Raw genomic sequence first — 26,628 nt, 5'->3', positions numbered from 1 at the left:
GATGTTTCCCCAACGTGTTGGGAGAATCCACTGCAATTGGCGCTCGGATCACCCTAGCCCATCAGGTACCCCATACAAGTACCGACAGGCCGAGCTTGGGGCTTTCAAGTTCTTCAAGGCCTTCTGCCCTGGACTGCGCTGCAGAGCCAGAGGCGCTAGCCTAGAGGGGAGCTCCCTGTTCTTTTTGGCTTGTGATGACGATGGACCACCCACCGAGAAACGTTCCACCACCCGCCACGTTCCCCAGAAAAAGTCACCAGTAAAACTAACGTCAACCACCACCACCACAACCATCTCTCGCATCGCCCACGTTTTGCGCTACCCTGAGCCGTCAGCGGCTCCAAGTCCGATTAATCATCCTCGAAGCGACGAATCCCCTTCTCCCGTTCTTCCTTCCCGTCGCTTATCGGACCCGAACTTGACCGCCCATCGATCCCCCTCCCTTCGTCTCGCACCTTGGCTCCTCTGCAGTGCATGGCCTCGTGCTCTCCCTAATCGGCTGCTCTTCAGCCTCTTGGGACCGACTCGGCCGACTAGAACTCTGGATTCCCCAATTGCGACATGGCCGACGACGTCGATTCCATCGTCAAGGGCGCCTCGGCCCCTAGCCAGGGCGTCAAGGAAGTTGCTGGCTCAAGTTCTTTGGGCAAGCAGGGCGACCCTCTTATCCATACTCCGAGCTCGCCCTCCATGATCTACCTGAATCTGTTGATTCTCGAAGCGTCGCTGCGTGCCCAGTTTCTTGAGCTGCGCGCCAGGAAGCGTCACCATACCTTCTTCCTTGCGCTCCTGACAATCTGGATCACCATGTTTGGATATGCTCTCTTCTTTGCCCCCCGAGAAGACGGTAGGGGCGTCGGTGGCTCTATCTACTGGGCCGTAGAGGGTGCCGAGAAGGTGTGTTTTATGGGTGGCATCATCACCGCGATTCTTGTGTGGGCGACTGGGATCTGGGAGCGCGGCATCAGGTGGCCGCGGCGCTGGTTTGCCGTCTCCAACAGAGGACTGCGCGGCTTTAACTGCAAGCTCGTCATAATACGGCGACCGTGGTGGGCTGAGGCGCTCTCGACTCTTGGTTTTTTCTTGACTTACGGCCTCTTCTCGCATACCGCCAGCTCATCCTACCGATACGTCGAGCCCAGCCTCTTGCGCGAGGTCGAAAGGGAGCTTCAAATCTCGAACGATAACCACCCCACGCTGATACTTCCCCACGAAGATGAGGAGCGGGGTGGCCATGAGGAGGACCTCGCGCCAGGTGGCGACTATGTCAAACTGCTACTCCTTGCCAAACCTTTCTCAGCTACCTTTAGAGAGAACTGGGAGCTTTATCGGACCGAGTATTGGGAGAAGGAGAATGAGCGGCGCGCATTGCTACGTGAAAAGGTCAAGGAACGGGATCATCAGCTAGCAAGGCAGCAATATGGGTGGTTATGGTGGCTCCCATGGCGACAGCCTCAGCTCCGACGACAGGACCCTGAGAAGGCCGCTCACCATCCGCGTCATCACGTAACCGAAAAGGAACGTAGGCGCCGGGGGAGCAGTGTTCGTCGTGCCTCGACCAGCTCCACCAGGAGCCAGACACCGACTCTGGATAGTGAAGATCACCAGGTCAGCCGTCGATCTAGTAGTGGCTCGATTTCTGGTCGCCGGAAGAGGCTCTCGACAAGCTCCAAGCCAAAGCGACCCGGAAGCGACTCACGATCCGTCACTCCGGATTTCCCATCGCCCCTGGCTCGAGAGAGCAGCGCAACGCATACTCCAGATTTAGGACCAGAGGGCGGGAGGGAGCTGCGAAGCTCGGGGTCGAGATCGACTGTTGGTTCGAGAGAGCGCGATGGTTGAGGGACGCGGATAAGTAGGACAAGGGGTTCTAATAACTAGCAAATGATATGTTTACGACTACTCTACGCATGTATGGCATTCGAATATCTGGTGGGGAGTTTCTATGGTGAAGTCTCAGAAGTGCGTCACGGCCACCCTATCAATCTCCCTTGACTCCTGGTCACTGAGAGGTGTCGCCCCTAGGGCGATGAGTGCCTCGGCTGTGTATGGTTTCCATCGCTTGGTTAGGATAGTCACCAGCGAGTGACGGGATCCCAGGTAGAAGTCGCTGGGGGCGATGTAATTGATATCGGCGCCGAGGTCAAGCAGCGGTTGCATAGAAGCAGCCGAGGCGTCGTCGTTTACGCCCAAGTATCGGGCCGCCCAGAGCAACGGTGGGTATCCATCAGCGTCTGGATCGTTTGGCCCTGCGTGTCCTCCCTCTATGATCATCCTGATGGCCTCCACGTTTCCGGTTATGACGGCAACATGCAGCGCCGTGGTGCCGCAGGGCCGTTTACTAGCCGTCTCGCGGATCTCTATCGAGGCGCCGCGACGGAGGAGCAGCTCGGCCACATCGTTCTGCCGGCAATGAATGGCTGCAACAAGAGGCGAGAACGATACGGGAGGCGGCAACTCGAATATTCCACGGTCTTGGAAATCAATGCTGTAGGAATCTATACCGATCCCAAGGCCGAGGTCTCGCTGTGTCAAGGACTGGGCATCGATATCAGCGCCGTGGTCCAGCAGGAACTCGACAGCATCGACTTGTCCATGTTCCGCAGCGACATGTAGCGGCGTCCAGTACCATCCGGTCACGGCATCCGTCTGGGGATCAAAGTCGCCCGATGTGTCGTATACCCGGTGCGTCCACTCCTCAGCGGCGACGACGCGGACCGTCATGTACTCGGCGATGTGCTTCAGAGTTCCGATACGGCCATTCTCAGCAGCCCAGAAGGTAATGTCGTGGTTTCCCTGCTTTGCCTGTCGCTTGTAGAGTAGCGGTATGGCGATGTCATAGAGGTGGTGCGATGTCGCTGCGGTGCTGGCTATTGCTCGGTTTGTGCAGCACTCTAAGACGCGACAGATTATCTCGGTGGGTAGACGATGAAATGAAGTCATGGTAGTAGCGGTTTGTGAGTAATTCTCTCAATGCTTAACATCGCAATGTTTTCTTTAGTTGGAGATCTGATCTGTCAATGGAGGTGATTTGATGCAGGTGGTTGAAAAGGATCATGATCCCCGCTTAGGCAGATGCGCTGTTGTGCCGTGCATCTCAACACGGGTGGCAGAAGATGAGCACTCAACATGAAGTGAATCTGTTTCATGTAAACAATATTCCAGCTGTGTAACTTCACCTTGATTGACGATGATTGAGGCACAAACCTTTGTCGGAGTAGAACATGGGCTATGCTGCACACTATTTCGTGGCTCCGCGAATAGGTTCGAACCAACATACCCTAGATGGTGTCGCAATTTCTCGCTGCCGTCTTGATAACGGCATGGCCGAGCACTATAGAGTACGTGACGGGCTTATAACTTCTCTTATCTTGCCCAAACTTTATTTCTGTAACAGTGAGATCCGTGCCGTCGTTATCATGGCGGACTCACCGAGACCAGACTAACTGCCGGAGTCTAGATATACGACCGAAGCACCAATAGCGTCTCAGATACTGAACCTCGAGGACCAATAAGACGACGTTCTGCCCAGTAAGAGCAACAGCCCAACTACCTAAATTGTCGGGGTGGGTAATTTTCGCCGGCAGTGGTTAATTGTTCTTCCTGAAGTCATGACAAGACACTGAGGCAAGACTCGAACTCCAAGCAAGCATCTTCTTTCCGAATAAATAAACCGCGTACTCGGATCAAAGGATAGAGGTATTCTCTTACATGCTACAACTTATTCATCTCGCTGCGGGATTTGATACAACCCAACGATCGTCAAACCTGACTCGCTGCAACCCTGACCAAGATCCTGGCCCCATATGACAAAAGAAAACAGAACCGCATACGTAAAAAACCTAGAATAGAGGGGGCACGGGACTCGTAGACTAATGAGGAAGACTCCCGCATCTCACCCCAGCTTCGTTCGGTCCATCATGGTACGAGCTTTCTCCAGGAGTCCCAGATACCCGCCGGCACCTCGCCGTCGGCCACCAACGACCGTGAGGCATTCATATCAAAGGTGGACATGCTCTGCGTGCCGAGAGTCTATCAATTCCTTTTACTAGGCTAGCTTATTCGCTGAAATCCGGGGTAAAAACCTGCATGAGCGGTGCCGCCATCCGCCCACCGCCGCCGTTATCTCCCCGGCCTGATCTTGAACCCTTTCCTTCGACAGGACAGTCACTATCTTGTAGGTCGATCCATTTGGGGTAAGATCAGAGATAAACTATGGCACGAGGTTTTTCTATCTGCAGGTAGCCGGTTGTGGGAGGACGAACGGTCTTGTGTAGTTAAATAAGCTTGCTTCTGCACGACTAACACAACGATCTTGACCCCTCATCTCTTGTCTTCCCTCTCCCCCAGTGCCGCCTTCTAGAATCTATTGTAGAAGCTGCTTGCAATGTTTAGCTGGGACAAGTTTCTCTCTGCGAAGCCGTCTCTGGACGTTCCAAGTCTGGAGACGGTGGATCTCAATGACAAGGAGATGGAGAAGAGGATCGTCAGGAAGCAAGATCTCCGTATCATGCCCTGGATCTGCGTCACCTACCTGCTGAGTATGTATCTGTACACACTCAGCCAAGTATCTACTGACATTCCCAAGACTACCTCGATCGAGTCAACCTGGGCAACGCACGCACACTCAACAATGACACCCCCGAGGACAACATCGTGGCCCAGCTCGACCTCACCGGCCAAAAGTACAACATCGCCGTGGCCCTCTTCTTCGTCCCCTACGTCCTGATGGAGTTCCCCAGCAACATCCTCCTCAAGTACTTTTCGCCCAGCAAGTGGATCTCCAGAATCATGGTTTCGTGGGGCATCGTCACTATCTGCACCGCTGCCGTTTCGACATATGCCGGTTTGCTGATTGTGAGGATCTTTCTCGGTCTCGCCGAGGCTGGTTTCTTTCCTGGGTGAGTTGGGAGTCTTCTTTGAGAGGAGAGGCTTTGCTGACTGAATAGTGTCATGATGTACCTTTGCTTTTGGTACAAGCCAGAGGAGCGAGCGACTAGAATGGCCATCTTTGCTTCCAGTGTCGCAGTAGCCGGTGCTTTTGGAGGCTTGCTGGCTACTGGTATCTCTTTTCTCAACGGCAAAGCCGGTTTGGCCGGTTGGCAGTGGTAAGTTTTGAAGTTGCTCTGTTGATATCTCGTTGTCTAACAAGTGTAATAGGCTGTTTGTCCTGGAGGGCATTCCCGCTGTTATTGTTGGTGTCATGGTGTGGTTCTGGCTCCCCGATTGTAAGCGCCGACACATATAAACCACATCTTGAATTATGCTAACCTGCGCTTGACCAGACCCCCAGACTGTCTCATGGCTCTCCCCCGAGGAGAGAGCATTCGCCGTGAAGCGCCTTGGCCCCTACGCGCCCTCGATGGGCGACAAGCACTGGGACAGCAAGGTCGCCAAGGAGACCGTCATGGAGCCCTTCTTCTGGCTCTTCGCCATTCAGTACTTCTTCATGACCAACTCGCTCAATGCTTTCGGATACTTTGCTCCCTCAATCGTCGCCTCGCTCGGTTTCAAAGGATACAACGCCCAGCTCCTGACAGTTCCTCCCAACGTCTTTGCTCTCTTCATCATCATTGGCAACTGTCTTCACAGTGACAGGACCAAGGAGCGCTCGAAGCATGTTATTGGTGGCTTGGCCTTTGTGGCTACTGGATATCTTCTGCTCGCTGTTGTCACCAACTGGCGTGTCCGCTACTTTGCCGTCTTCATCATTGCCTGCACCAACGCAGCTGTTCTGCCTTTTGTTGCTGTAAGTGAACTCTCTAGCATCTTGACACGCAGAAATTGGTTATTGACTTTCTATCTAGCACCGAACGGCCACCGTCCGAGGCTCAACCGCGACAGCCCTGGCCACTGGAGGCATGATCGCCATTGCAAACACCGGCGGTATCTCTGCGCCCTTCCTGTTCCCCAGCAGCACCTCTCCCATGTACGCTATGGGCAACTGGACAGTCTTTGCCTTCCTCATCGTGGCAGTCTTTATGACTGGATACGTCTGGTACGTCTTTGGCAGCCACAGCGGTTACCGAACTGGAACGGCAGATGAGGGAGGCAACCTCGAGGTTCTGGACGCGGGCGATCAGGACCCCAACCAGGTCATGAACGAGGCGCTTGCGGTGGAAAAGAAGAAGGAGCAGATCAAGGATATTGACATGGCTTGATGACTTGTGTTTTAAAAAAAAGTTGGATTTTGGCTCTCATAACTCACATTGCTATGATTCATGAGAATACCTCTAGAGTATGAAGTTGCAGATGACAAATCAAACATGATGCTGCTACCGAATTTCATGCCGAAGATATCTGATCGAGTTCCATTGACAGTGTTAGTGACGTTGGTATTGTTTAAAGCCTCCGACTTCGCTTGGCATTTGATGCCACTCCTTGTGATGGTTGTCTACCTGTCAACCAGTCAGCGCAGAGTCATTTCCACCCTTGACAATGACAAAGGAAACCCAATAGAAAATCCTAAGCTAAAATCCAACTTGTTCAATTCGTTACGAATTGCTCTTGTAAAGGAGGCGACCGAAAATCGGGAGTAAAATGCTCCATTCAGGTGCGTCGGAACTCCCCCGCATCCCGGCATTTACTTCGGATAGTCACACGACGACGCATGTATAATCGGATAAAGAAACAACCAGTCCAGCCTTTCTTATAAATGCGTCTTGATATTTCTTACTTCGATTATATCCTCAAGTGTCAAAGATAACGAATTCATCGCCGACATGTCTGACGTTAGAGACTTGGAAATCGCCATCATCGGCTCGGGAATGGGTGGCCTAGGAACCGCCCTCGCCCTGGCAAAACGAGGCTTCAAACATATCAATGTCTACGAGGCCGCCAGTAACCTCGGGTTTGTTGGAGCCGGTATTCAGATGGCCCCCAACATGGGGAGGATCCTTGACAGGTTGGGCTGCTGGGAGGGCATTGAGAAGGAGTCAACCTGTGTGGCAGGGAGCAGCATCAGACGTATACCTTGATCTATTCCCCTATTCAGGACTTGACTAACAATGATTAGAGGGAGCTACAAATGTCGAACTTGCTCATGTCGATATGCCTGACATCAAGGCCAAGTATGGCTACTCTCACCTTTGTGGCCATCGATCCTCCTTGACTGGCCACATGTATGAGGCGTGCAAAAAGGAGAACAGCATCAAGTTCTACTTCTCAACCAGCCTACTGGAAATCACCAGCTTCTCCCCGAGGGTGTCATTCAAGGTCCAGCCCAGAGACTCGGAGCCTTACACATGCCACGCCGACATTCTGCTCGGCGCCGACGGCATCAAGAGTGTAACGCGAGCCCAGCTGCTCCAACAGGTGGGTGCTGAACCTGAAGAGGCCGAGACTGGGCAGGCTGCCTACCGCATCATGCTCAAGAGGGAAGACATGGCCCACGATCCAGAGCTTCTGGCCTTGGTTGACAGTGATGAGGTGGTCAGATGGGTAGGAGAAAAACGCCACATCATTGCCTACTCCATCGCCAACAAGTCCATCTATAACTTGTCGACGGTCCAACCAGATGAGAACTTTGCCACAGCCCCATCCATCACGTACACAACCAAAGGGTCGAAGAAGGCCATGCTCAAGGTCTTTGAGACCTTCTGCCCTCTCGTGCAAAAGATGCTCAACTTGGTCCCCGAAGGAGAGGTCTGCGAGTGGCGTCTGAGGATGTACAAGCCTCTGCCAACCTGGACACAAGGGTCCGTCGCCCTCGTCGGAGACGCCTGTCATCCGACATTGCCGCACCTGAGCCAGGGAGCAGCCATGGCTATCGAGGACGGCTCGACCATCGCCGAGGTGCTGCTACAAGCCCCTGATGCTCGGCCCGAAACTATCGCCAGGTGCCTCAAGGTGTATGAGCTGTCTCGGAAGGAGTGGACCTCGAACCTCGTCCAGATGGCATACATGTCCGGGCGAACGTTGCACCTGGGTGAGGGCAAGGCCAAGGAGGAGAGAGACAGGATGTTCAAGGAGCACAAGAGCAACGGCGCCGTGCCAGACAAGTGGGCATCTCCAGACGTGCAAAAGATGATTTACACCAACGACTGCGTTGAAAAGGTCAGGGCGGAATTCAAGACACTCTTTGCCGGGGTATAGTATCAGATCGGTTTGAGATCTGTGGCCACACATGCACAACACACAGCATATACTAGTCTGCATTTGTTCAGGTGAATTATATGATTAGAAGTCGTGCTTTGATATCAAGGAAACAAGCAAAAACAGCTGAATGAGTCCTTCCGGTACCTAATCAAACGAAACCCCAACGCCTTTAATATTCCAGTGAATTCTGCCCGTCTTCAGATGCGCCAACGCTGCGCTCGCCCCCTAGTCTCCTGCCTTTCGCGAAATAGGCCCCAATTGCCATCAAATTCTCAAGAAGCTTGCGCAGTATAGTGACGGTGATATCGCGGTGGTAGGTCTTTGTGTAGTCGATTTTTCTTTTTTGTTTAGAAAAGGCAGTCCAAGCAGCAGCAGCAGGCCAGACCGGCGAGCAATCCAGTCATGAGGCCACCTCCAGAACCGCCACCTCTCCTATCGTCTTCGGGATAGTAGCCTTGAGGAGGAGGACCGCCGGGCTGGCCATAAGGACCTGGCTGAGGAGGATAGGGGCCCTGTCCAGCTGGGAAGGGACCTTGCTGTTGGTTGTAGTATCCCATTTGAGGACCTTGCTGATAGTAGGGTTGCTGACCCGGCGGAGGGCCCTGCTGGTATGGATCTTGCTGATAGCCACCGTAGGTAGGCTGGGGGGCACCTGGGGGAGGACCGTAGGCGGGTGGCTCGTCTTGCTTGTAGGCCATGGTGAAGCGGTAATGCGCTGTGTGACTGAAAAGGGGAGGGAGTGGTTGATTGCGAATAGGGAGCGCGCAGGAATGAAGGCCCGATCTGTGGTTCGCGAAGAAGGATAGGATATCAGTCGATATGAACAGAAGGAGAGATGTAGGTATTGATGAGACGAGGAGAAAGGAAAGACGACGGTGAGGAGAGGAAGCTCGTAACTAGTAGTAAAGTAAGTGTCTGGTGTCCGTCGGTCGGTGCTAAACTCTCCCTCTCACATGGCCCCTTGCACGCCACAGGCCGCGTTTGCGGGACTACGCGGCACGGGATTGGTGTGCGCAACGAGCTGCGCCACGCTTGGCCCTTCCAGGCCCGAACGCCCCCGTTCACCCAAAGCTTGGCATCTCAAACCGGAGCGCTTGGAAGGCCTCCCATTGTGATGCCAGCGCCAACGTGCATCTACGACGCTGACTTTTTGGAGATTTGAATGCACATTTGGTTGTCTTCGATGTGTTTCAAGTTTCCACCGCTTCTTACACGAGCTATTTTCAAACCAACAGATGCATGGAACAGTCTCGGTTGGGTAAGCATACGAGTTCAACACTGCGCCACTCCCTCGAGGCGTTTGTCGCTTCGTGCCGATATTCCCGGGATATCAGTGACGCTTTGGCTTGACAGAGTGGCACGATTCCAAATCAGAAAGTGGCATACGCCTCCAAAGTTTCAACAAAAAGACTCGGACTTAATGTATCACACTACAATGGCTGGGCAGCTTCTCAGGGGCGGAATAACGTAGGCCCTGTGGCTGGTGCACATCATGTGACTTTGCTCCTTCGGAGCTGTTCTGTGGCTTGACACTTGCCCCACCACCGTTCAATCGCCGCACCACGAAAAAGTGATTAAATTCATCCATCACCAAGAAACCCCACGATCACGAACCGACGCCCCGACGAAGCTCTACGACGCATCCCGACGACACCGCGAGAAAACGACGATATAGAAACAGTCGCCCGGATACGCTCGATTCATCATGGCTGCCGCCGTTGCGAACAAGCCCAAGTGAGTGCAGCGCAGTTCGGACTGGGGTATCGATATGCCCTCTGACTAACCCCACCATCAAACAGGCACGACTGGGCCGACGACGACGATATCGAGGAGACCTCCACCGATCTCCCTCCCCCCCAGACCATCTCCAACAAGGACGGCACCAAGACCGTCATCACATTCCGCTACAATGACGACGGCGAGAAGGTCAAGACGACTCGCCGCATCCGATTCATCACCCACACCGAGACCGTAAACCCCCGCGTTGCCGACCGAAAAACCTGGTCCAAGTTTGGCCTCAGCGCAAAGGATCCCCCAGGCCCTGCCCCCGATACCACATCCGTCGGCGAGAACATCATCTTCCGACCAAGCATCAACTGGCGCAAGGATGCCAAGGACGAGACGGCCGACCCCAACGCCCAGGCCATGAAGGACAAGCTCAAGGACAAGAAGGTCAAGTGTCGTATTTGCAACGGCGAACATTTCACTGCCAGGTGTCCGTACAAGGACACCATGGCGCCCATCGGGGAGAGCGGCGCCGCCGACGTTGCCGCTGGCATGGGCGACGAGCCTGCTGCCGCCGCCGCTGGTGGGGCTGGTGCCAAGAAGGGTTCATATGTGCCTCCTGCGCTGCGTGGCACTGGAGGAGCTGGCGAGCGGATGGGATCCAAGTTTGGCGAGAGGGACGACTTTGCTACGCTGCGCGTCACCAACGTGAGTGCTGCCGTCCCGAGACTCTTGCGTTTTATGCTGACTTTATACCACAGGTCTCCGAGATGGCCGAAGAGGGAGAGCTGCGCGATATGTTCGAGCGGTTCGGTCGTGTCACCCGAGTGTTCCTTGCCAAGGACCGGGAAACCGGCATGGCCAAGGGATTCGCCTTTATCAGCTTCGCAGACCGCGGCGACGCTGTCAAGGCCTGCGCAAAGATGGACGGATTTGGTTTCAAGCATCTCATTCTCCGGGTGGAGTTTGCCAAGAAGGCTCAGTAGGGATTTTAAATTCTTGTCGTCACGGGTTAGTTAGGGGGCACGGTAATGCATTGGTTGAGGGCTTCAACCTCATGATTCGACGTCTGGGTACGGTTCTGAGATGAGATGGGGACACAAAAGTGATATTGCCTGCTTCGATTTGTGATTTTGGACGAGGCGAGAATGTTTGGGGGACCAGATCGTTGAATGATTACTGTTGCATGACAAGTGCTGCGATATGCCTGTGATCAACCTGGGTTGTATCTGTCTGCTCGTGGGTCGTAGACGTCCATGTCGTTCGATTAGGCTCTGGATAATCCTGGGCAGATAAGCAGCCATGTTCAGGCCAAGAAAGCTTAGACTCGACCAGGGCCTGGATATGATGGGGAACGGCCTTCTGATACCCATGACTTGGAGGTGTATGATCTCTGAAACTGCTGAACACTTGGTTCTGCACTGTTGGAGCCGGCTCGCTAGAGCTGTCTGTCAAACATCCACTGGGCTTCATTTCAACAAATAAAAAAGTGCCCAAGACAGGAAACAACACTTGTTTAGTGAAGCTGAAAGGTCTTTTCAAGTCATCTCCGTGGCCTAGAGTTTGATGGTCCCTTTACCTGGTTTCTCCTCTTTGAAGAGAAGGGATGGAATGAATTATCACGACCGAGCCCCTTTCTTACCAAACAACTTTGTCTGGTCAGGTACTTCAAGTATGTTTTGACCAGGAACTTTAGTAGCATCCCAGCTTGCCACTTCTTAGGTCGTACATACCGAGATAGTTCAAAGACCGAATAAAGACTCGATGGCGAAATCAGAGGAGCCCAACAGAGCCACTAATCGTCTTTGCTTCCCGATCGAAATTGCGGTGTCCTCTTAGTAGGAACAATGCACACTAAACTTGAGTATCGCGAGCGGTGATTGACGTGTGGTATGCAGAGGGCTCAATGCAGTGCCGAGGCCTCTCACCATGGAATCCTATTCTTCCAACTGGACGATTCGTAAAGCAGGGCACTGCAGACTTTAACCGTGCCAATAGGGCTCCCTGAGAGTCGGCCCGTGACTCGACCCAAAGATAGGAATTATTTAGCGATTTCTCAGACTTGAGAATTATGTGAGTCGTTAAGAGCTCGTCATTTCAGGGGACGACCGCAAGCTGGTATCCTTGCCCACCAGCACATGTCTCAACTCTGAGAAGGATGGAATGACAACGAAGGTGATAGAGATAGCAATTAAAGGACGAAAACAGACCAGGGGCCAATGAGCTTCAGCTTCCCAACAACTCGTGAACCGCTTATTCTAAGATGAAAACTGGCTCAATAGCGGGGACGAGACACTGCGGGATAAATGTCTCTCTCGCCTCCAGCAGTCGGGTCAACGGGATCCCTTCGGGATTCATTCGAGGCGGATTAGAAAAGGCCACTGTAAGATTAGCCATTGGCGTGTTTCGCTCTCAACAGAATCGACTAGCTCGTGAAAGCAAGGGTCGCAGGTCGAGACCCTTGAAGGCTTGATGACTAGGGCTTGGGGTGATGGACGATCGCGAGAGAGTCGCTTCCGGATCCAGCTCAGGGTCTCGTGCCCACGGCCTTGGGAGGTCTTGAGAAGCGGACAAGCGAGTATGGGCTGAAATCGATACTTTGATGGCAGCAACTTTGCAAATGTATCGAGTCACAATGACCTCAATGTTGACTTTGAATCTCAGCCGTAGCAGGGCGAAGCATTGATCTGAGATGCTGCCTCTTTCCTCTCTGCTGCTCAGATTCACATGTGATTGTACCCCACGGATCTCGTTTAAATGAGGGTCCATTTCGTGCGCTGGCCTTCAAGGATCAGTGAGACGTGAAAGAAGCCACTGGGCCTCTTCCACGGTCGAAGCTCACAGGAGTCGCATCCGAGCCCCCACCGCCGACTGGTGGGGTAGCTCCCGCGGTACCTATCGGGAGGCGTCCTCAATCACGGCGCCGGGCGCCGGCTGCAGTCCGTCTCTGCAGCGGCAGGGCAGGCTCCGGGTAGAATCGGCGTCGAGGAGCTGTCGTCGGTCGGGTCATGTGAGGCCGTAGGTGTCAGGAGATGTTCCGTAGAGCAATGGTTCGAGCAGGGAACTCACCCGATGGAGGCTCTGTTCCCAAGTTACGGACCGAACAGGGAGGGCACGCGACTGAGGCGTCGAGAGGTGGAGAAGTTGATGGAAGTCCAAAGTCTTTCTTTGAGCGGTGTTTGGAGCCATTCCTAGCCCCACGCATTGAGTAAGGCTGGCGGGCTCCACGGTGTCACAGTGGGCTTAGCGGCTCCTGCTCCCTTGCAGCGCTCGCTCAGTGGCCCCCTTTGAACGGTTGCAGCAGGAGCAGCTGCAGCCGGGAGGGAAGCTACTCCCCGCCTGTACTGGAGGTGGCATGTGTTACACGGTGGGCAAGTCTGTCTGCTCTTTGCCTCCGTCAAGTTCTACCACACCCTCTTTCATTCTTATTCGCATCCAATCCCACAGACCAAACAGATCAGCGACTAACCACAAGCCCAGACGAACCTTCAAAGTCGCGCCATTGGTGGCTTCCTGCACGTTCTCCTGCAAGAGGTCCGGGGAATAAATCGAGGCACAGCGCGGCTCCCCTGCTAAATCCCTCCTCTCCCTCCACTCACGACGCATCAGCTAGCCCCAGCTTCCAGCAGCTCAAGCTCCAGACCCTGTCCTGAGGTGCCCTGTCGTGTCCCGTTCGGAGCAGACAGAGCAGAGCTCAATCAACTGGCCCCGTGCTCTTTCAGCGGAGCCCTGACGTCGTTTCGAGCGCACGAGGGGCCTCCCCAACAGTTGTCCGTTTCTAGGTTCCGTCCCGTCCTCACTCGCCATTTCTACTTTCTAAACCATTTCTTTCTCTTTTCCCTTCGTCCTCAAGGGCGTCCAATTCATCAACACACGTCTCGTCAATTCAACATTGCTCTTCTGCTGAGCATCAAGCAACCTCAGTCATGAGTACTGCCGCCGATCTGCCCTCCACCGGCCCTGGGCTTCGGCTTCGGCAGCCTGGGGTCGAGTCGTTGGCCGATCAAGACATGCTCCCCTCACAACCAGGGCACAGTCGCGAGTCGTCAGATGCCGATGCCGATGCCAATGTGTCATCCGACAAGGCAAGCAAGACGTATGGACGAACCCCGGACGGCACAGGTACGCTTTGATAGTGGCATAAGATGGTTTGTCGCGTTGGCTGACTTTCACATGTCAAAACAGTCTTCATTGTCCCCACCACTCATGACATGGTTTCTCAACTTCTTGATCCTCGACAGCCAAAGAACTTTTCTGATGCAATTGTCTTGACTATCCTTGGTCTTCACATCTTGGCTGCCTATTTCCTTCCCTCTGCTTGGAAGCGCATTGTCTTTGCTTTTGTCTTTCTCTTCTGGCGAGCCTCCTACAACATCGGAATTGGCGTTCTCCTTCAGATTCAGTCAAACCATCGCCGTCTCGTCACTTGGGCTCGTCGCTGGAAGCTCTTTGAGAACCCAGCAACCGGCAAGAACCCCCGACCATGGCTCTACAACCTGCTCAAGCACGAGCTCGAGACAAAGATTGAGGAAGATTACGAGTTCGAAAAGGCCCCCATTGAGTACAACACATGGCTGGTCTTCCGGAGGGTAGTTGACTTGATCCTCATGTGTGATTTCGTGTCCTACTGCCTCTTTGCAATCGTCTGTGGTCACAGCCCCGAGGGTGAGAACCCCCTGATCGGCTTCTCTCGATGGGCCATTGGCATCTCTCTCATCGGCTTCAACCTCTGGGTCAAGCTGGACGCTCACCGCGTCGTCAAGGATTTTGCCTGGTACTGGGGAGATTTCTTCTACCTCATCGACCAGGACTTGACCTTTGACGGTGTCTTTGAGATGGCTCCACACCCCATGTACTCGATCGGCTATGCGGGTTACTATGGCATCTCCATGATGGCCGCCAGCTACGAGGTGCTCTTCATCTCCATCCTCGCTCATTTGGCCCAGTTCGCCTTCCTCGTGATTGTTGAGAACCCTCACATTGAGAAGACCTACAACCCTCCGCCCCCTCGCAAGCGAACTGCCTCTGAGAGCCAAGGTGATGCTGTGCCTGCCGATATCAAGTCGCTTGAGGGCGCATTCGACCAGCAGACTCTTGCCCCTACACACAAGGAATCGCCCGCTCCGGTCCACAACCTCGTTGGCTTGAACAACATTGACCTGTTCCGAGTCCCTGACTTTACCGTCATTGTTCTGCCATCCTATGTAGCTGTCCTCACCTTTGTGACGCCCTCAACTCCCGTCTGGCAAGCCATCTTTGTCCTCCACGCACTGGCGTGGCGCGTTTGGTATCATCTCGGCCTCGGCCTCATCCTGGATAAGCAGTCAAAGACCAAGATGTGGACGCGTCACTTCCTCAAGTTCGGCGAGAGTGCTGGCGAGGCATGGCGTCAGTGGAAGGGCCTTCACCACATCAGTATGATCATGTGCAACACCGCCTTCATTGCTGCGTGCTGGAAGATGTACTCTCCCCCTGAGGACTGGGCCTATGGCTTGGTGATGCTCAAGCACGTTCTCGGTGCCGGACTGGTGGCCCTCCAGCTGTGGACTGCCTTTAGCGTCTATGACTCCCTTGGCGAGTTCGGATGGTTCTGCGGTGACTTCTTCTTTGACCAGCAGGCTAAGCTGACCTACAAGTCCATCTACCGATTCCTCAACAACCCTGACCGATTCTTTGGAACTGCTGGTGTCTGGGGCGCTGCGCTCATCACCTGGAGTCGATCCATCTTCCTCATGGCCCTGGTGACTCAGATCCTGACCGTCTTCTACATCTCGTATATCGAGCGACCGCACATGCAAAAGATCTATGGCCGGAGCCTTCGCAGAGAGGCGGGACTTACCAAGTTCATCAAGCGCTCGCTTCCCCCACCCGTCAAGGGATGGCAGGAGAGCGTCGACAAGGTGCTGGACGATACTACTCAATTTGTCGAAGACTTCCTCGATACTGCTCGACCCAAGTTTGCAGCTGGTGTCAAGACTATTGTCAGGGACACTTCGGCGCTGTTCAACATGGCTCCCGCCCGACTCACCATCACACGAATCGCTCCCGACTTGCAAGGCCACGATCCCAAGCTTTATTCCCTCTCAGTTCAGGGCACGCCCTCGATGAGCGCCTCCATCGACGAGAAGTTCACTGGAAAGGAGAGTTTGACTGGCAGATTCCCCAAGCAAGTCAAGACTATGAGCTACGAGTACGGCGCGCCTCTTCGAGTCAAGTGGAGGGCACCCGTGGGTCACAGCAAGAAGGACTGGATTGGCCTTTACATGGTAACGGACAACCGTTCTAGGGAAACGACCGAGGTGCCATCTTTGGGACGCTGGGCACCTACAAATGCTGGCGTTTATGACTCGTTGACAGCCGACGTTAGCATTGCTGTGGAAGAGCATCCTGTTTCGACAACCGAGGCGACCGAGACCGACATGGTGGAAGGCGAGGTTGAATTCCGAGGAGACAAGCTGTGGTGGACACAAGGTGTTTTCGAATTCCGATACCACCATGATGGGCACCACACTGTTCTCAGCATTTCCGAGCCTTTCGAGATCCGTATCAGCAAATTTGACGAGGAGGACGTTGATGTTGGTGCTAAGGGACTTTACGAGCAAGCAGTCGAGTCAGCTCTTCTGCCCGTCATTCAGAACTGCCTGGACCGCGATCCTGATATTGCGCCTAACCAGCCCGAGGAACCGTTTGGTGGTCACGTTGAGCGAGACACCAAGTACGCCAAGAGAATTGTATATGCGATCCGAGAAATGTTTGGCATCGAGTTTGCACCACCTGTCGTGGCTGCGGACGGAAGTGTGAGGAAACTTGCCTGGAGAGTCTGCAACGCAAAGGAAGTTTTGGTACGTGCAAGAAATATTGATTCGATTGATTGTAACTTGATACTAACTGTCTCTGTCTAGGCACCTTACAGCATGTCCCGCTCAAGAGGAACCACTACGCCTGCGATCCAAGATTTCCCTGCCGAGAAGGCCTGAGCTTGGGAGTGAGAGGAAGTGATGATTGGAGCGTTAAGAGTCTAGGATTGTGTTGTGTTGAAAAGGGGTGATGGCGGCGGGATGAGTTCAAGATCCATATGATACCAGGAAAATGTGATAAAAGACGAGGAAAAAGGGGAGTAAATACGGGCTTGGACATTTTTCCAGCTATAGGAGTTGATACAAAAAGACAATGACATCTGGTGTTTATGACCATTTCTTTTGAGGAAGCTGTTGGGTGTAGAAGATGGTGGGCTGATGAAACACGCTTCATGATTCGTGGAATGATGTGAGATTGGAAGCGGCCGTGTCATGATGTGGCTCTGCTGCTGCTGCTGATGGATGTGAGGCAGGGCCCTCGGCCGTTGAACCCACCCACCGGGATATGATTAATTAAGAATGGAAATGGATGCATGTGAAACGGGCACATGATACATACGTACGAATGGTGACCTGTTAAAACGTGGAATGGATGGATCTCAGATGTTGGGTGCCACTGCATCCATGGCATGGCATGGCATGGCATGGCATCGACCTGAGGGAGGCTTTTGCTGTGGCTGTTGAAGCTGTCACCAGCCCCTGTCTGTCCCTGTGTGTCTCACAGGGCAGGGCATCCACTGAAAAGAAGGGTCGAACAAATCCTCCCCAGCTTCAACCAACTTGACTCTTCCATGGACGCTCATGTTCGCTCTCACTCTCATTTCCTTTTATTCCCTTAACCCGCAATCGCTTCCTTCATCACCCGCTCCCCCTCTCCACCTGCTCCGCATCAACTCCATTCCATCCCATCCCATCCCCCTGCAGCAACGCCGTCGGCTAAAGTCCCCCTGTCCAGCCCATTCGGGCAATGCTTGCTCGAATCTTAGCGCCGGATAGCTAACGTGAGGTCAGGTTGCTTTGCTTTGTTGTTGATCATCGTCGTCAACTCTCAAGAGTCCGATCTGATTATCGACTTGCCGCTTTAATACGCTGCCGAGAACCGGAATCACACAATGGGGTTGCTTCACAGGCGGGCTGACTCGTTAGGGAACCCCTTTCGGGACAACAGCACCGCGATGCTGGTCTCGACCCTGTTCTTCGTGGTGCCGGTATTTCTACTGCTGCTTCACTGCGCGTACCACACCCTTAACCGCGGGTATGCGCCTTGGGGCATGACCCACGGCTATTTGCAAGACCATGTGCTCTCGGAATCTTTCCTCTATGTGGCCTCCTACAGCGGGGTTGTCACTACGCTTAACATCACAGGCGTCAGACAGCAAGGGGGCGTTGTCGTTGTTCTTCCACCTGTGTCGACAACCGAGGGATGTGCTGGGAGTCCGTCGTGGCTTGCACTAGCTGACCGGGACTCGCTTCTTTACTGCCTCGATGAGGGGTTGAAGGATGGCAAGAATGGCTCGCTCGTGTCCTTTAGGACAAACCGGGATGGGTCCTTGACGCCGTTAGACAATGTGTCCACTGTCTTTGGGCCTGTCAGCGCTTCGTTGTATGGTGACCGAGGCCACAGCCTTGTGGTGGCTCATTAGTATGTTACCCCTTCGTGATGAGGTCCAAAAGCTAACAGAGCATCCAGCGGTGGTTCAGCCCTTTCCACTTGGGACATTCGGGATCCAGCCAAGATATCTCCTATTCAAGTTCAAGAGTTTGAACTTGTTAAGCCTGGCCCGAATCCCTCGCGGCAAGAGGCACCGCATCCTCATGCCGCGGTTGTTGACCCCAGTGGTCGATTTGTCCTGGTGCCAGATCTAGGCGCTGACCTCATCCGCGTATATCTTGTCGATCACGCGGGCCCTGGCTTGATAGAGCTTGGGCCGCTGGCCGTTGCTGCTGGCAGCGGGCCTCGACACATCGCCTTTGCTGTCAAGCACAAGACGTTCATGTATGTTGTTACCGAGTTGGGCAACACAATCGTCGGTTATGAGGTGGCGTACGGCCAAGACTCCATCGCTTTTGAGGAAATCTGGAAGAGTGGCGTCCACGGCAAGGACAAGGATGTGCCAGAGGGTGCGGCAGCTTCTGAAGTTGTCGTCTCTGTAAGTGCCAACCTCTTGGGTCCTGAAGGATGGTTCAACGTCAGCTAACATTCTTCACACAGCCTGACATGAGATTCCTTATCCTTTCTTCTCGGAACGAGAACACTCTCAAAGTACCCAACTTTGATCCCGGCAACACTACGAGTATCGTCTCGGACCCACTCATCAACTTCGAGATAGATGCTGAGACGGGGCACCTCAACCTACGTCAGGAGGTGCCTTGCGGAGGAGGTTTCCCTCGCCAGTTCACCATCAACAAGGCCGGAACCTTGGTTGCGGTGGCACTTCAGAGTGATGGCCGAGTTGTCGTCATGGAGAGAGATGTCAAAACAGGCTTGCTGGGCAAGTTTGTTGCGTATGCCGAAGTGGAAGGCGGAGTCACAGCAGTCGTGTTTAATGAGTGATCAGGCCATATTTCAAACAAAGTCAGCATTGATTGTCCCCCTTACGAGCAGTTCCGGTCCTCTTCCGTGATGCACCTTGTCTCTGTTGGGCTTGAGGGCATACATGAGAGTCGTGTAGCTGTCAGACGGCGCCGCCCACCTTCCGAGACGTGCGTCCTGTTAGAGTCGTTCAAACATCAGCCGCATCTGCATTCGATCAGACGTCAATGCGTAGAACATCGCGTCCGGGTCGACGGCTTCCGAGTCCGATGAAGGATAAAGCCGAGCAAGTTGGGTTGCAGTGCCAGGGGCAGGTCGCCTTGCTCCGCTGCCATGTCCCCAGGTGATCGACCATCTCGGAGCTGTGGCGATCGTGCTATCTGCAGTTTCCGATGCAGGGGGAACGCCCTGAAGCATGTTATAGCATCAGTGCATTAATGTTTCTTCCTTGCAGATACTTACGAGTGGGACGGACTTGTTTCAAAGCAGCACACGGGGCCCTCGGAGCCGAGTACAGAAGCCTTCTACGGATCCATGCAAGAACCTTATTTTACTTCTATTACAGAACCGACTCGGAAGTTGACAAGTTCCGATAATCCGACAAGGTTCTATTCGTCGTTTTCAATAGTTCAACTCGTGGCTGGCAAGCCTTGTGAAGCAACGGTTGGGGTGCATAGGACCCCGCCGAAGAAAGTGTAGTGATGATGCATGGCTAGAGTTTTCCATGTGATGAGACTACAGCAGCTGCATGAGAGCAAGCTCGCAAAGACTCCTGAAGTTGTTGCGGTGAGCGCCGTGGCTGAGACCGTCGTTATGTTCAACATCGAGCGGCTGCTTAAAGGTTGTCAACCCAGGTCAGGCTCCTTGAAGTCGCATTAGGCGTGAGCGTCAGCCCGCGTGTCGGTACTTGCACTGAGCGAAATGATCTGGGAGGCGTCAGTCAGACAACCTTGGCCAACCTTTCCCTCTGTTGGAGACAACGTGCCACACCCCAAGCTTCCCCGCAGGTTTGACAAGCATTCCGAACTGGACCATCATATGCAGCGCCCCCAGACCGGGAGGGGGTGCACTGGGCCCCAGGTCGGCTACGGGCTGAGGATCGGATTGGGTAGGATTACAGGGCTCTACCGAAGTTGCCCTCCTATTCGGGCCGTTCGTATGCTGCCATCTTGAGGGCGACTCGCAGGACAGTGCGTTCAGATGCTGACCGGCGCCCATTGACGACCTATATTGCCCCAGCGTATTGCCTCGAGAAGAGGCTGTTGGCCCCATCGTAGCTTCATCAGCCTTCCCGTCTTTCCGGAGATTCTTGAAGATCTCTGAGAGTCAAAGGAAGAGACATGATCCGAGGTATCGTGATGGGTGGAGAGGTTTTTGGTCCCATGGCTCCCGAGCGACAGGGCACGGCTACTATCCGAGGCGATCATCAAGTACCCGAAGCAGCAAGGCTAGATTGACCACGAGGTCTAGACCGAAGCATCTCCAACTCGTCTGGTCAAGCTCTGCCGGACAAGGTACAGATGTTGCGAGACCGAGATACCTAGGGGAGCTCACGACAGAGTAACCTTGCGGTTTTAGCAGCCAGTTACCTCTAGCAACCGAGTTGTATAATGAAAAGATTTAGATGAAAAGAAATTGGACAAAAACCAAACAGTTCCAGGATGTGAAATGACGCAAGTTGGATGGATGGGACGGAGGAGAGCAGATAAAGGAAGGTATGGCACTGTATACACTTGAGAGCGCACTGGGCTACAGCACGCTAGCAGCAGCAACATGTCGCGCATACAGCTGCACCCCAGGTGGATCTGGTCCCTGTAAATACAGTGCGGAAGCCTCACAACGCACATGTTTTGGTTCAGATTACAACTTGAGCTTTTCTTCATGCACGCTCTTTGACCTCAAACAACCTGGAACTCAAGCGTCCAAGCTTGTGACAAGTCTCAAGAATATCCCGAGAAAAAAATGGAACGACGAGACTTTCAACGACCGTTCTCGCATGGCCAACTTCTCCACACACAACAATCAGTTGTGATATGACCGGCCCACCAATCCGTTCTGGAGGCGACCCTCCCTCATCAAAAGATTGTCCCCTACCTGGCTGCTTCAACGGGAACAACTGGCTCGGGCGGGTGATGACAAGCCTGGGCAAGGGGCGAGCGTCAAGCGGCCGATTCTAACTTAGCTTCTGGGGGACGGATCGGGACAGTGCTCCAGAATGGCCAACGGAGTCTCGCGAAGCCGGCGAAACGAGAGGGCTTCCCCAGATTGGATCACCCGAGCTGTCACGATCAAGTCAAGACGAGACGGAACAAGACGAGACGGAACAAGACGAGACGAGACGACGGGCATACACCACCACCACCATCATTGCCCAGAGCTGCGCCCGACACAATCGAGCCCAGCCAGTTCAGTCTTGCCCTCGGTTGTCATGCCATGCCCTGCCTTGCCCTGCCTCGCGGGCTCTCCATGCTCCGTGGTCTTGGGACTCTGGGGCCTGGCAGCCGTTGACTCGTCTAATTGGATCCCTCAAACACCCGCTGTGGTAGGCCAGCAAACGGTCCATTTCTCCAGAAGTTCCCAAATCGTTAAATCTCCTCCGCCGATTCTCCACCACCCTCTTCCACCGCCGGCCGCACCAGGGTCCGGGGTCGTTGAGTACAGTGGTCACAGAGTCCTCTCAGACCCTTGTCCTTGCCGCTCCCCCATACATAACCATAGCTCCTCCATTTCGGTCGTCGGACGGAACGCCTCTTGCGACGTCAAATATTTGAACATCGCAATGCCCTCATCGTAACCGTGACGCCTGGCATACAAACACTTCGCTCTCAGGCTTGTCGCCCTTCTTGGAAGATACCACTAGCCGCCCACTGTCAGCTTTGACCTTGACTCTGCTCTGGAGCTTTCATCCCATCGCCTGATCTCCGTCTTACCGACCACCTCTCCTTTGCCTTGGCCCGAAATGTCGCCTCGCTGACAAACTCTCTGGGATTGTGCGCGCCTTCAGCTCTCTTCCCCTTCGAGTCCGATCCAGCATCGACCTCATCCATTGCCGCACTCTGAACCAGAGGCAGCTACCCCATCTCGCCCTATTCGCACCACCACGTCATGTCTCCATCTTCGACGGGCGAATCTCCTCACTCAGCCTCCATGACTGCTGCGGCCAGGCCGTTTACCGTCCCTTCACGCGACAGCTTCTCGCTAGAAATCCCGGCGGCTTCACTTACGGCCATATCCAACGAGATTGGAATAAAATCCCCTGTTAATTTCAAGAACCAGCGCACAGCTAGTTTCAGCAGAGACACCATGTTGAGTTCGGCGCAAAAACCCCGTCATCTCTCCCAGTCATCTGAGAACAGAACCGATACCATGACCAACGGCACACAGAAACTCCCGAGTGATGAAGGCTCGAACCCGCTCAAGAGGAGGAATACTGAAACAGGTGTCGACTATCCCCGGCGCAGGGCCACCATCGCTGTGCGTTGCGACATGAACCCGCTGTTGCTCATTCCGCATGCTTACCATTCTCTAGTGCGAGGTTTGCCGTTCGAGAAAATCCCGCTGTGACGGGACTAAACCCAAATGCAAACTATGTACCGAGCTTGGTGCTGAGTGCATCTATCGAGAGCCGGGTATCAAACTGGATGCCGGCGACAAGCTGATCCTCGAGCGGTTAAATCGTATCGAAAGCCTGCTGCAGATGAGTATGGTAAGCACGTCGCCAAACGGTCTCAACTTGACCCAAGACTCGCCTGGGATGAGCAATGGCACGGGGCTCAGTGGTGACAACCTTGTTATGGCCGTCAACCCCACCAACTTTGTCTCTATTCCCAACGGTGGATTTGGCACTTGGTCTGCTCAGCCGATCGGTACGAACATCTCTACCATGCCCAAGGTTCACACCAACGCTGCCATGCATTTGTTGCAATGGCCTCTCATCAGAGATTTGGTCTCTCGGCCGTATGATCCGCAAATCCTCCTCCAGTTGGAAATGGCCCGAGAGCCGCTCCATTCTCTGACGAAAACTCCTTGCGTGGATCTCTCGAATACCCAGGCATATATCGAGGCTTACTTTGAGAGGGTCAACGTTTGGTACGCCTGTGTCAATCCCTATACCTGGAGGAGCCAGTACCGAACCGCCCTTTCCAACGGTTTCAGAGAAGGACCAGAGAGCTGCGTGGTACTTCTTGTTTTGGCACTTGGCCAAGCAAGTCTACATGGAAGCATATCTAGGATCGTCCCCCAAGAGGACCCACCTGGTTTGCAATACTTCACGGCGGCCTGGTCACTTCTTCCGGGTATGATGACCGCGAACAGTGTTGTTGCAGCCCAATGCCACCTGCTTGCTGCTGCATATCACTTTTATCTGGTCCGGCCCATGGAGGCATGGAATCTTCTCTGCACTACCAGCACGAAACTCCAGCTCCTCCTCATGGCACCGAGCCGCATCCCGAGTCATCAAAAAGAACTTGTGGAGCGCATTTACTGGAACGCTCTCCTATTCGAGAGTGACCTACTCGCAGAGCTCGACCTACCTCACTCAGGCGTGGTGCAATTTGAAGAAAACGTTGGCCTCCCGTGTGGATTCGAAGGTGAAGAGTCGGAGCAGGCCGTTGGGCGTGATGAGCTTTGGTACTTCCTTGCTGAGATTGCCCTGCGTCGACTCCTAAACAGAGTGAGCCAACTCATCTATTCGAAAGATTCGATCGCATCAACAACAAGTTTGGAGCCAGTTGTCGGGGAACTCGACTACCAGCTAACGCAGTGGTACGAAAGCCTACCATTACCACTGCAGTTTCCCTTCACACGAACTGTCCTTCAAGACCCTATCCAAACGGTGCTTCGACTTCGGTTCTTCGCCTGCCGCACAATAATCTACCGGCCATACATCCTGGCAGTATTGGACAATGAGCAAGCAGTTTTAGACCCTGCTGTGCGGGAGAACTGTCACAAATGTCTCGAGGCTTCCATCCGCCAGTTGGAGCACATCCACGAACAGTACGTATCTCGACCCCCTGTTTTTACTTTGCGATTAACGTTCGATATAGTCATGCTGGACACATGCCATATATCTGGCAGGGGGCACTGTCCATGGTCTCTCAAACTCTACTCATCATGGGCGCCAGCATGTCACCGTCCTTGCTTGGCATCTTGCTAACATTGGTGCCCCATCGAGAAGCTCTGGATCAAATCATCAACGAGGTGGTCCTGGAGGTTGAACGATACGCAACCCTGGCTCCAAGTCTAAGCCTAGCCGCCGAGATCATCAAGGAGGCTGAGGTGAGAAGGCGAGCGTTTCTGGGAACCCCCTAGTCAGGCGGGTAGTTCCTAGTCTCGCAGGCAGTGCAAGCGCGTAACCAAGTGGTTTGTTTGGCGGTCCAGGACCAACTCACGGCCGGTTCGTGAGACTCCGCAGGCCTGGCGTGCTTGCCCAACTCAGCACTCGTCCACGGGGTTAATACGCGTGCTTCATTGCACGAGGGCGGCCTCTTTCGATACGATTTCGTTCAAGCGACAAAGGCACTGCCTTCTTTCGCTTCGAGTTGGAGGATTACGTGGCTGCGACATGTCATTGCAACAAGCTTCTAGGCGGTGTCCCACAGGCTTATCGGCCCTGATCTCGAAGCCCCGAAAGTTCTCCGGGCGCAGCCCCTCGAACTGGGTGGCATTCTTGGGGATCATCCGGGGTGCATGCGTCTGGGTTAACTCAGTACCTGCGGAAGCGGCGGGGAAATGGGAATCGTTGGTTGGCTAGAAGGGTTCCCTAATACGGCTTTCCGGACCGGACACCCGAGACTGTCAACACCACGACGATATTTGTCTTCAAATGGAAGTTCTTAGTTGCATTATTTCCAGGGGTCTTGGTTATGGGTGGGCAAATTAGCAGGAAAGCAGGGCAGGTGCCAAACCTCGGTGTGTGTGGGAGGTTGGATGATGGAGTAAAGGTATCTCGGGTGGATTTCATGTCTGTTTGCAAGTTGATGATGACGTCTTGGATGATTGCATCAATACCCATTTGATTGTTTCCCGCCTACGATTAGCATCAGCATATACAATCAAAGGCCCTAGAAAGGCCGATATTTGTGGCAACGAGCGTCCACTCTGGCAGATGCACGTCTATCCCGTCTTCCGATGAGTTGGTTAGAGATGAAACAGCGTTTCGAATGGGAGTGGAATCTCGGCTACCATTAAGGGGAGCATGGTCATTTCCAGCCGTATAATCGACAAATGAGAGATGATAGAAATCAGTCTGGGGCCCCAGGTGCCGGAGACTCGAGTAAGCCCGGGGTTACTGATTAGTCTTCCTCTGTAGATAGGCTCAGGAAACGTGATCTCGGGTACAGGCGGGCGAGTGCGGGGAGGATCGGGATGAGACCGAGTCCCTGCAGACAATGAAGCGGTGCCGCCCGGGATCGGCAGGGTCGGTGACATACTTTGTACCCGTCAACAATCCGGGGTGCCGGGCGCTGGCCGGACCGGGCCGAGGAGGGTGGCCCCACCCAGGATTTCCCGGCCTCATGGGGACGGCCGATGCCTGATCCCCACGTCCGGCGGGCTCCCGTACCCTACCACGTAGTATGAAGATTCCAGGGGATTGTTTCATAATAAGGCAGACACGGACCCAATAAGGCATCCATTAATTGGGACGTGTTTTGACGGGCTAATGGTTGCTTATTACTGCCAGATATGAAAGGTGGTGTCGGCACTTGTCTGTCATCCATGCCCGAGCTATGTTCTGCATAATGTGCACGACAGAGGTGGATGACGATACATGTCAGACATGAGGCCTTGAATTCGACCTCATTCTGTGGGCAGGGCAGGATTTTGATCCATCTCGATGATTTGGAGGCGGCACAAGAATGGATACGTACCGTGCGTGCTGTGCAGTCGGCCAGCCACGTGACATCACACCGACAAAACAGATGCACCCACAGCAGCGCCGGCTCTCTAGACGCCAGCCACCCAACCACGCGGGCTCGTTGGACAGGATTCTCGTCATAAAGGGCTTGACGCTCCCACGACTCGTATGATCCGGCTCGTACGGTGCTGCAGAGCATACGCAGGGTCCATGGATTCCTGGTCCTCAAGTCACTGACGCCGCCCACGACGTCGACATTCCTCACCAACCCACGCGGGGGAGGGGCTCATTGATTCGCCTTTGGCTGCCCGATGGCTGATGGGGTGACCCTGTGCTGGGTATAAACCGCGCCCAAACTTGTTCTGCCGCGTTTCCCAGCGGCCAGCAGACGCAGCAGAACCTGGGCAGGGGGGTAAATCGCTTGTCCACTTGATCTATTCGTCTTCTCCTCTCCCTTTCCCCCGACAATTCCTGCCCGTCTTTCCTCTTGTCTCATCGTCCTCAAGAAGATTGGCATTCCCGCCCTTGGACAACCCCTCGAAAACCGCTTCCCGTCCCGT

The 26,628-nt window shown here is 54.1% G+C and overlaps 9 protein-coding genes across 9 annotated transcripts; 7 read left to right on the top strand and 2 right to left on the bottom strand.

Moving 5' to 3' along the window:
• Positions 1-561: 561 nt before the first annotated feature.
• NCS54_00253900 (Hypothetical protein) lies at positions 562-1,842 on the top strand (the record flags this gene model as incomplete). The annotated part of the gene is made up of 1 exon (XM_053148136.1): positions 562-1,842. The coding sequence occupies one exon, from the start codon at positions 562-564 to the stop codon at positions 1,840-1,842; it is 1,281 nt and encodes a 426-aa protein (XP_053004111.1).
• A 114-nt stretch (positions 1,843-1,956) lies between these two features.
• Positions 1,957-2,943, bottom strand: NCS54_00253800 (F-box domain-containing protein; the record flags this gene model as incomplete). The annotated part of the gene is made up of 1 exon (XM_053148135.1): positions 1,957-2,943. One exon carries the CDS (start codon positions 2,941-2,943, stop codon positions 1,957-1,959), a length of 987 nt encoding a protein of 328 aa, XP_053004110.1.
• Positions 2,944-4,387: 1,444 nt separating this feature from the next.
• NCS54_00253700 (MFS domain-containing protein) lies at positions 4,388-6,161 on the top strand (the record flags this gene model as incomplete). Its single annotated transcript, XM_053148134.1, has 6 exons — positions 4,388-4,541; positions 4,589-4,901; positions 4,950-5,108; positions 5,161-5,228; positions 5,286-5,749; positions 5,808-6,161. 6 exons carry the CDS (start codon positions 4,388-4,390, stop codon positions 6,159-6,161), a joined length of 1,512 nt encoding a protein of 503 aa, XP_053004109.1.
• Positions 6,162-6,722: 561 nt separating this feature from the next.
• Positions 6,723-8,094, top strand: NCS54_00253600 (FAD-binding-3 domain-containing protein; the record flags this gene model as incomplete). The annotated part of the gene is made up of 2 exons (XM_053148133.1): positions 6,723-6,966; positions 7,016-8,094. The coding sequence occupies 2 exons, from the start codon at positions 6,723-6,725 to the stop codon at positions 8,092-8,094; spliced, it is 1,323 nt and encodes a 440-aa protein (XP_053004108.1).
• A 350-nt stretch (positions 8,095-8,444) lies between these two features.
• On the bottom strand, positions 8,445-8,795 carry NCS54_00253500 (CYSTM domain-containing protein; the record flags this gene model as incomplete). The annotated part of the gene is made up of 1 exon (XM_053148132.1): positions 8,445-8,795. One exon carries the CDS (start codon positions 8,793-8,795, stop codon positions 8,445-8,447), a length of 351 nt encoding a protein of 116 aa, XP_053004107.1.
• Positions 8,796-9,802: 1,007 nt separating this feature from the next.
• Positions 9,803-10,808, top strand: NCS54_00253400 (Eukaryotic translation initiation factor 3 subunit G; the record flags this gene model as incomplete). The annotated part of the gene is made up of 3 exons (XM_053148131.1): positions 9,803-9,831; positions 9,897-10,530; positions 10,584-10,808. 3 exons carry the CDS (start codon positions 9,803-9,805, stop codon positions 10,806-10,808), a joined length of 888 nt encoding a protein of 295 aa, XP_053004106.1.
• A 2,940-nt stretch (positions 10,809-13,748) lies between these two features.
• Positions 13,749-16,799, top strand: NCS54_00253300 (Phosphatidylethanolamine N-methyltransferase; the record flags this gene model as incomplete). Its single annotated transcript, XM_053148130.1, has 3 exons — positions 13,749-13,944; positions 14,008-16,664; positions 16,725-16,799. 3 exons carry the CDS (start codon positions 13,749-13,751, stop codon positions 16,797-16,799), a joined length of 2,928 nt encoding a protein of 975 aa, XP_053004105.1.
• Positions 16,800-17,791: 992 nt separating this feature from the next.
• On the top strand, positions 17,792-19,233 carry NCS54_00253200 (Hypothetical protein; the record flags this gene model as incomplete). Its single annotated transcript, XM_053148129.1, has 3 exons — positions 17,792-18,321; positions 18,370-18,829; positions 18,892-19,233. 3 exons carry the CDS (start codon positions 17,792-17,794, stop codon positions 19,231-19,233), a joined length of 1,332 nt encoding a protein of 443 aa, XP_053004104.1.
• A 3,084-nt stretch (positions 19,234-22,317) lies between these two features.
• Positions 22,318-24,522, top strand: NCS54_00253100 (Hypothetical protein; the record flags this gene model as incomplete). Its single annotated transcript, XM_053148128.1, has 3 exons — positions 22,318-22,686; positions 22,742-24,207; positions 24,258-24,522. The coding sequence occupies 3 exons, from the start codon at positions 22,318-22,320 to the stop codon at positions 24,520-24,522; spliced, it is 2,100 nt and encodes a 699-aa protein (XP_053004103.1).
• Positions 24,523-26,628: the final 2,106 nt, after the last annotated feature.

This window comes from Fusarium falciforme, chromosome 2 (assembly GCF_026873545.1).
Source record: "Fusarium falciforme chromosome 2, complete sequence".
In the NCBI taxonomy this organism is placed as follows: domain Eukaryota; kingdom Fungi; phylum Ascomycota; class Sordariomycetes; order Hypocreales; family Nectriaceae; genus Fusarium; species Fusarium falciforme.
Note: the sequence above shows the minus strand (reverse complement) of the source record. Positions and strands in the feature narration are given on the sequence as shown.